Source organism: Echinops telfairi, unplaced genomic scaffold (genome assembly GCF_000313985.2).
Source record: "Echinops telfairi isolate 266 unplaced genomic scaffold, ASM31398v2 ScPeMD7_443;HRSCAF=831, whole genome shotgun sequence".
In the NCBI taxonomy this organism is placed as follows: Eukaryota; Metazoa; Chordata; class Mammalia; order Afrosoricida; family Tenrecidae; genus Echinops; species Echinops telfairi.
Genome location: NW_022104341.1, coordinates 81371364 through 81380425, shown reverse-complemented (window position 1 = coordinate 81380425; position 9062 = coordinate 81371364). Strand labels below are relative to the sequence as shown.

The 9062-nt window shown below is 42.1% G+C and overlaps 1 protein-coding gene across 1 annotated transcript in view; it reads right to left on the bottom strand.

Annotated features, from left to right (window-relative positions):
* LOC101652679 (cytochrome P450 4A11-like) overlaps positions 1-9062 on the bottom strand; it is a 35357-nt gene that overhangs the window by 20403 nt on the left and 5892 nt on the right. The window contains exons 2-11 of the mRNA XM_004699451.3: positions 8206-8347; positions 7527-7571; positions 6926-7053; positions 5492-5616; positions 5018-5172; positions 4444-4550; positions 4172-4362; positions 3935-4068; positions 2302-2366; positions 2082-2158 (exon numbers count right to left, since the gene is read on the bottom strand). Coding sequence (XP_004699508.2) covers positions 2082-2158; positions 2302-2366; positions 3935-4068; positions 4172-4362; positions 4444-4550; positions 5018-5172; positions 5492-5616; positions 6926-7053; positions 7527-7571; positions 8206-8347 — 1169 coding nt within the window. The remainder of the gene's footprint in view (positions 1-2081; positions 2159-2301; positions 2367-3934; positions 4069-4171; positions 4363-4443; positions 4551-5017; positions 5173-5491; positions 5617-6925; positions 7054-7526; positions 7572-8205; positions 8348-9062) is intronic.

The window sequence follows — 9062 nt, the reverse complement described above, 5'->3', positions numbered from 1 at the left end:
AATCCATACATACACCAATTGTGTAAAGCACATTTGTACACTCATTGCCCTCATCATTCTCAAAACATTTGCTCTCCACCTAAACCTCTGGCATCAGCTCCTCAATTTTCCCCTCCCTCCCTCATGAACCCTTGATAATTTATAAATTATTATTTTGTCATATCTTGCATTGTCCAACATCTCCCTTCACCAATGTTTCTTATGTCTGTTCCCCCGGGAGGAGGTTATATGTAGATCCTTATAATGGGTTCCCCTTTTCCAACCCACCCTGCCTGCACTCTCCCAGTATCGCCACACACACCACTGGCCTTGAAGGGATCATTCGCCCTGGACTCCCTGTGTTCCCACTTCATCATGGCTTCCATGTACTTTAGTTACTCTACCAATAAGAGCAAGTTTCTGACATCTGCTTTGCTTTCTTATTGTCTTTTTAATGACCTTTAGCTTTCCTCATGTTGATGTTCTTGATGTCATCCCATGGTTCATCAGGCCTCCTAGCATTAATATTCAATGTGTCAAATCTATTCTTAAGATGTCTTCAAAATTCAAGTGAGATATCCTTAAAGTTGTATTTTGGCTGTTATGAATTTGTTTTCATTTTCTTTAACTTCAACTTGAATTTACATATGAGCAATTGATGATCTGCTTCAGTAGCCTGGCCTTGCTTTGGGTGCTGATATTGAGCTTCTCCATTGCCTCTGCCCACAGATGTAGCAAGTCTGATTTCTGTGTGTTCCTTCAGGAGATGGCCACCTGTACACTCGCTCTTCACTTGTTAAAAAGGTAGCAATGAAGAGATTACTGGTCTTGCAAAATTCTATCATGCAATCTCCAGCTTTGTTTCTCTCAAGGTCCTGTTTTCCAAGATCCCTTCCTTTCTCTATGATTTGGAACAGACGTGACGGCAGTGAGTTTGGTTTGATTCCTTCCCCTTGGGGTCCAACTTTTTCATTGTAATCACTAATAATTATCAGCACATCTTTAGTGAGTGTTTGATCAAGTTTAGACTAAAGAATTTGGTAGAATTCTTCAACACTAGGTTTAGGGGTTGGTTTTTAATTCTGAATAATAGTTGTGCTGATCTTACTCCCTTCTATGTATTAGATATATTTATCCTATCACAGGATATCTATCTTTGTGTGTTCATTTAATTTTTGACAACTTCCAATTTTCTTAGATTCAGATTTCATACATTTCAAGTGCCTATTATTAATAACTGTTTACAGCTGTTTCTTCTCATTTTGAGTTCCGACTCATCAGCAAATAAAGGTCCCCAAGCTTTACTCCTTCCATATCCTTATGGTTGATTCTACTTTGAGAAGGCAGCTCTTCTTCATTCATATTTTGAGTCCCTTATGACCCGAAGGGTTTGATTTCTGGCACTATATCTGACAGTATTTATCTGCTACTCATAAGGTTTTCAATATCTAACGTTTTGCTGCTATTTATAGATTTTTCAGTGGCTAATTCTTCTAAAGTGGAAAGCCTATTCCCTCTTTGCTGTCTCTTATTGTGTGAAGTTCTACTGAAACCTGTTCACCTTGGATAATCTTGCTGGTATTTTCAATATAGCATTGGAAATACGGCAAAACCACCCTTTCAACAGCCAAGCAACACACAAGCCATAAGAGTATGACAAACTGACCAACAAGTGATGCTGAAAATGCTTAGGGTGAGAGGAATCAGCCTCTAAAACTTGGAGATTTTAGAAAAACATTAAAAAAAATTGAAAGTCCCAAGATATCCTATACGGGAGTACAGTACTACAGGGAGAGAAATGCCTACAAAACTGAACTTTTAAAAACTAAGTAATAAAATTTAAACAGGAAAAATACCCCTGAACTTTGAAAATCCACTCTGGTTGAATGTTGGCTGCCATTGGGGGGAGCGGTGGGAGCAAAGTTTCCCCGGCTTTCCAGATACTGTTCCTTATTTTTGTACAGTGACACACACAAGGACCCTTTCCCACACACACTAACACTCCCAGGAATAGCAGAGCCTGCCACCTGTGAACAAGGAAGATCAATGCCACTGGGGGAGACACCTAAAGAGCCTTTCTCCATTACAGGAAGTTTCCTCACCTTGATCCTCCTGAGAAGGGCAGAAAGGCGTGACTATGTTGCGTGGAGCCTGGTGCAAACCGGAAAGGATCAAAAACCTACAGAGAGAGCAGCAGAGACAGAACAAATAGCGTCAAGATCTTCCTTCCAATTCATAAGGGGTACGACTTCCAGAGGTGGGAGGTTGAAGAGGTGTTGATATTAAGGAATCACTCCATCCCTGTTTCCCAGGGCCTCATACCTCTGGATTGGACCACACCTTTGGATTGTGATGAAGGGCGTGAATGTTCAGTAAGACTGTGATTCCTGTGGGGAAATTTAGAAACAGACAAGAGATTGATATACCTAATGGGTGTTGCTCCGTATTTCAGTCAGTCTAATGGGTGTGGACACACAGAAGGACTGGGTGCCACAAACCAGGAGAAACAAGAAAGCATTGGAAGCTGACTGTTTGTGTCAACTCATGTGTGAGAAGGAAATATACATTAACTCATTGTACCTGTAAAGCTACCATTCACGAAAAACCTGCTCATTTCCCAGTTAAAAAAAAAATCATTTTATTGGGGGGTCTTGCAGTTTATATATCCATTGTGTAAAGCACATTTGTATATATATTGCCATCATCCTTTTTATAACATTTTCTTTCTACTTGAGGCCTGGTATGAGTTCCTCATTTTTTCCCTCTTCTTCCCCCACCTTCCCACCCTCCCACGGTATCTTATACCGTCCACTGTCTCTTTTCAGCCATGTTTCTGCTGTTCATCACCTTGGGACGGGGAAGTTATATGTCAATCATTTTGATCAGTTCACTCTATCTCTGCCCACCTTCCCTCTACCCTTATGGTATCAATACTCCCATTACTGAGAGGGTTATCTGTCCTGGATTCTGTGGGTTGAGTGATCTTATCTGTACCGCTGTACAGTCTCTGGTCTAGTCTGATACGGAAAGTAGAACTGGGGCATGATAGTAGAGGGAAGAAGCATTGATGAGTTAGAGGAGTATTCTGTGTTTCATTTGTGCAATGTTACACCCTGCTTGACTTGTCTCTTACATGTGACCCTTCGTGAGGGGATTTCCAATTGTGTACAAATAGTCTTTCAGTCTCCATTCTGCCCACCTATTCCTGATTTGCATCCATATGATTGTTTGTTTTGAGTTTTCTGATGCCTGATACCTGATTCATTTTCCAGTTTTAAAATGAGGCACTTGAGATTCAGAGGGGTTGTCTGACTTGTCTAGAAACACAAAGCTAGGATGTAGCAGAGCTACATCTAATTTAGCTAATTTAGAGGATTTGGGGGCAAGTCAACAGATGACTTCTGAACAAGTCTGTGGTTTTCCATCTGGTCATCAGATGCTCTCTGCCATCACCCTGAGGCACCCTGAGACCTTGCACACCACTTAACCATACCACTGGATTGCCTGAGCTCCTTCATTTGGCATGAAGCCTAACGAAAAAAAAAAAAGACTACATCGACCTCTGTTCTGCTCTGGTTCTCTCTTTTGTCCTCCACTTGTCACAAAATTAGGATTGTAGAGCTGAAGAGGCCATATTCTGAAGCTAAAATCTCCATGTAGAGATGACTCAGTGTATTAAATAACCACCACTGTATCAACCCACAAAGTATATTTATACTTCTTAGAGTACTTGGATGATGAAATCTTAAACTAATTCAGCTAACGTAAGGTTGAAGATTTAGTCCAACCATAAGAAATGTTTGGTGATTTACTTCTGAAACTCCAACTGTCTACCCCTTTGGAGTTCAGTTCTATTCTGACACACAACTGATCACTATGTGTCAGAATGAACTTGGTGACAATGGTTGTTTTTGGTTGATATAGTTGCTGCATGTTAGTGTGGTGAAGTTCATACCTTTGGGTAAGGAGCGTCCATCAGGAAAGGTGATAGGTTTGCTGAGAACTCGGCTAATATTTGGCACTGGAGGGTAGATTCGCAGAGCCTCTTTGATGCACATGGTGGTGTAGGGCATCTGGCTTAAATGGTCCCTAAGGAGGAGAGTTCCAGCCTCAGGAGTATTCAGGTTCTGGGTAGGCCAGTGGCTTCTCCTCTAACAGGGAGGATGACCTCTCTGATCTCTTCAGCACTCACCATGTGATGGAAGAGCCATCCCCCAGGAGGCTCTGAATCTCCTCCCGGCAAGTCTGCTGGTGTTTGGGGTGCATGGCCAGGGCATAGAGGATCCAGGAGATGCCACTGGCTGTGGTGTCATGGCCTTCAAACATGAATGTGTCCACTTCGGCACGAAGGTCCTGGTCGGACAGGCTGCTCCCGTCCTCCATCTGGGGAATCCCAAGCCATGTGCAGGTTTACCCCCAGACCCTGATATGTTGGGGGAAAGCCTCAAGCCTCTCCACACTCACTTTTGCACAGAGGAGAATGTCGAGAAAATCCAAATTCTTCTTCCTTTTAATCTTTTCCAGTTCTCTCTCTTCCTGCAGATATGTCTTCCTCTGCTTGATCACTTGGTCTGTTTCATGAAAATGGTAATCATTGTAAGGTAAGAACTTGGACACAGCAGCCAGACACCCAAAGCAGCCCATCAGTCATAACTGACACTGAACTGGGTGCTGGTCTCACTGAGGTGAGCTCAGGATTAGTGTGGATTTGGCTGTGGGTCAAAGGTGAAGCTCTAACAGAAGTGGATTGTATAGGTGGACCTCTTTGCTAGCAGAGTCCATCAAATTCTGTTTGAATGTTTCCTGGGAAGCCGTTTCATCAACCATTACCAAGTATGGGGGCATATATACATCTCTCGCAAGGAATATGTCACATAATATATCACTGCTCATCCCCAACCAGAGAGCTGTACCTCCCTAGGGATGCACCAGTTCCCGAAGAAGCAATGATGGGTTTGACTACGTCGCAGGTGTCAGGCTAATTCTTTTTTGTGGGCTTTGGTGAATAAGGAGACCACCTTGGAGAAGAAACCAGCACCTGTGTGTTTGTGGGCAAGTTCACAGGCTTGGTGGTTTAAGCGGCCCTCAGGTGTCAATCTGTAGATCATGTCAGTCTGATGGAAGGCATTCCTCACACGTGAAAAAAATAGGTTGGACAGGTCTCCAACAGCCTTGATGTAGGGGTGGGTGCTCCTAAAAGAAGAAGGTGCAGATGAGACTAAAGGGGAGGGAAATCTCTGACCCTGAGTCTGAGTGGAAATCTAGGTAAAGACAGCTACAAGCAGCATGCATAACACCACAGAGCAATCTATGTCTTCTGATCTTATATCCCTTGTGGTCCCCAGCCCTTGTAAACTGGCATGAGCAATCAGGCTTTTGATTATGTAGCTGGCTTTTAGGATAGAATCTTGCTTTGCTTGGAGGTGACCATCCCAGCTGCCCCACCTGTCCATCAGGTAAGTTCCCAATCAGTTGGTAAGAACAAGGACGCTGAGCTGAAGGTTTTGCTGACCTGTTCAACTGGGCGTTGCCATGGTAGCTGAAGGCACATTTCATGATGGTGTCCAGGGTCATCAAGGAGACATGTTCAAAGAGTTCCACATGTGAGCCCTGGGTGACAAGCTCCTCCCATTTTTCCTGTGCAGAAGGGGACATTGGCTTTACACAGAGTCCCGCAGAGGTCTTCCTAATCAGGTTAGATTCTACTCTCTGTCTCTCTGGATGTCCTGTTGGGAATTTCTCAATTTCTTAAGCAGATAGTATTGTGACAAAGTAAGACTGTGAAGCAATTTTTTTGGTAAACTATGTCTATTTTTCCTTTATTTCTATTTTAATTTTATAATAATATAAATCAATATTTAAATTATAGAGTATTTTTATAGGTTACCACCACAAACCAAAAACCATTCTTTTCTGGGTTTATGAAGCAGGATGATTCTTTATTGTCCTGAGAGCTGTTGTACCAAATTTTCAGCTCTTAAACATGTGGATCTGGTAAAACCCAAAGCATCAAGCGGATTATTGCATAGAACAGATAGTAGAATTTTGATTCACTTTCATTCAGTGATTTCATTTTCTGTACTGGACCAAAATTGGGTGACAAATCAGAGTCCTCTTGAGAAGTGGTGACATGATAGGGCTTAATCAGGATAATATATAACCAGGGCCCATTTCTATGTGGAATGGCTCAAATTCACCCACAAGTTCTGCACCCAAGACCAGATGAGTGGCAAGAACACATGGAAGTGGGTGGCGAGGAGATGGGCTATGAAGAAAGCATGGATCCAAGATAGTGGTGGGATCCTCTGTCAAATCACCTACACACCCATGTGGTCAAGACCATGTGGAGTCATAGTGACAACTACTTTCCCAATAGTGCTCTGAGAATACAACTTTTGTAAGTGCCAGAGGAGTTCAGGGATTTTATTTATACTCATATGAGAATTGGACTTGTTTCGACATACTGGAAAGTCTGTGTATTGGGCTACATGTGAAAACATGTGTAGAGTGCATGCCTATGTATATTGGCTACACGTATCTAGGTGTGTCTAAATATGTGTGTTTATGTGTCAGAAGGTTTGTCCGAATCCATGCCTCATCATGAATGTGAGCACATGTGTGTGAAAGTGTGGGAATGGCAACAGAGTGAGTGATAGTGCACGTGTCTGTGTGAATGAAATGACCCTGGACTTATAAGTGTATCTAAGAGCATGACAATATGTATGTATATTAACAGGGGGAATTTTCATGCTTGTGGGTCTGTGAGTGTCATTGTGTTAACTGTGTCTGATGGATGTCCCCGGGACAGTGTGTTTGAGAGCACATCGTTAGAAGGTGTGTTGAGAGAGCATGCAGGGGTCTGTGAGTGACAGTGTGTGAGTGTGTGTGTGTGTGTGTGTGTGTGTGTAGGTACGAGAGAGAAATAGAGAGAGAGAGACCCACTCACCAGCATCACTTGGACAGAGTCAGCCGTGAGCTGCACGTAGGGCTGTAGGATGTCATAGTGGAAGGCAGGAGTCAGCATCCGTCGGTGCTGGAACCATGTCGGCCCATTCAACAGGAGCAGACCTTCTCCTGAGCCAGAGATGAACGTGTGAGTGTGTGTGTGTGTGTGTGTTTGGGGGAGATGGGATCAAGGGGCTATTGGAGACAAATTGGGGGGGAGTAAGCTGTCGTGGGAGGGAAACAGCTAAAGACATATCATTTTCAAAGTTTTAAAAAGTCACTTTAGGAATATGAATTTTCTATTTAACTAGTACATGGGATATGATTATGATAGCTCTGAGATGAAACTAGAAAATGTTAACCAGAGGGGCAGATCTTAATATTTTGAGTAAACTGAGAATGAATGTGGAAGGAGCAGAATCGTTAGAGAACTCAAACCACTGAGATGGTATGGTTAGGATATTTGAAAAGTTGAGAGATGAGGCTTGATTCACATATAGGGGTGTTGATAGTAGTGATTGGAAACCTCTTGTTCTTTGTCCAAAGAGAAGACCTGTGACTAATTTACCCGATGAGCCGAATGTAGTTATGTTTATACATACCAATCCAGGGGCTCAGGAAATTGTGTAATTCAGTAGACTTTGGATCTGAAGGGTAAGGAAGGTCATTAGAATTTGAATGAAAGGGCGGCAGACTCGTTGTACCTTCAGCAGAAACTCATAGGATTAGGGCAGAGAATTGGCTTAAAAGGCAGACAATGTCTTAAATGCCAACCAAATATGCTAGCAGCTAGCAGTTTTGCCACCCTATATCCCACAACAAGCAAAAATGAGAGCTATGAGACCCACTCCAATATGGGTAGACATTTTTTCTTTCATACATGGGACAGTGTCCATCACAGAGCAAATCAGTTTGGTGGAAAGAAGGAAGAAAAGAAAGGAGAGAGGGAAGTTGGGCAAAAGAAAAGTGAAGAGAGAGAACAAACAAGAACAGAACCAAATGGAATGGAATAAAATGGAAGAAAGGAAATGAGAAAGAATGGTGGGAGGGATACGGCAGGAATCTAATTCAAGGAAGGAAATGAAAGGAAGGGAAGAAATGGAATAAAAAAAAGGAAGAAGGAAGGAATATCAGCTACATGGTTGTTTTAAATGTCCAGCACTAGGATGTTAATATTGGGTTTTCATATAAGGGAATGATATTTAGATATTTATAGATGATCTTTTAGAAATTTAACAAAAAGCAAGGAGCTTCTCCAGCTGATCGTGAGTTTTGCCTTACCTGCTCTTCCCAGAATCACCTTTAGGTAATCAGGGTCATAGATCTGGAAGAAGACCTTGCTCCCCCACATCCAGCGAGGAAAGGCACATGGGTATTTAACTATCCATTTCAGGATCTGTTGCAGCTCTTGATCCTTTTGAAACTGTTATCAAGGGAAAGACAAACCAATGAAGTGTGGAAGAAGAGTGGGCCAGCCAAGGGCTTGGTAGTTCAATATCTGCCAGAAGAGATTAGGGGATTGGGATGGTTTCTGCTGATCTTTGATCTAGGCTTTTGATGTTGATCTAAAATTTGCCCTAATGCTGGATCTGTGTCCCTTTTTGGCTGAGATTTCAACCCTTACTCAGAACTCATTCCAGAACCTTACACATAGAGACATGTAATAAATGTTGTTCAGGAACTGACTCCACATTTTAGAATTCCTTTTCACAGATTTCCATAATGTAATGCTCAATCAGTGGTCAGTTAAGGATTATTACTTAATCCTCTTTTACAAAAGGATGAGAAACCAAATGTTATTGATAGGCCCAGTTGATATGAGTTTAAACTCAATATTTTTTTTTCTTTTAAAAATCATTTTATAAGGGGTTCATACAACTCTTACTACAATCCATCCATCCATCCATTGTGTCAAGCACATTTGTACATTTGTTGCCATAATCATTCTCAAAACATTTGCTTTCTACTTGAGCCCTTGGTATCAGGTCCTCATTCCTCCTCCCTCCCTGCCCCTTTCATGAACCTTTGATAATTTATAAATTATTATTTTGTCATATCTTACACTGTCCACCAATGTCTCCCTTCACCTACTTTTCTGTTGTACATCCCCAGGGAGGAGGTTATATGTAGATCCTTGT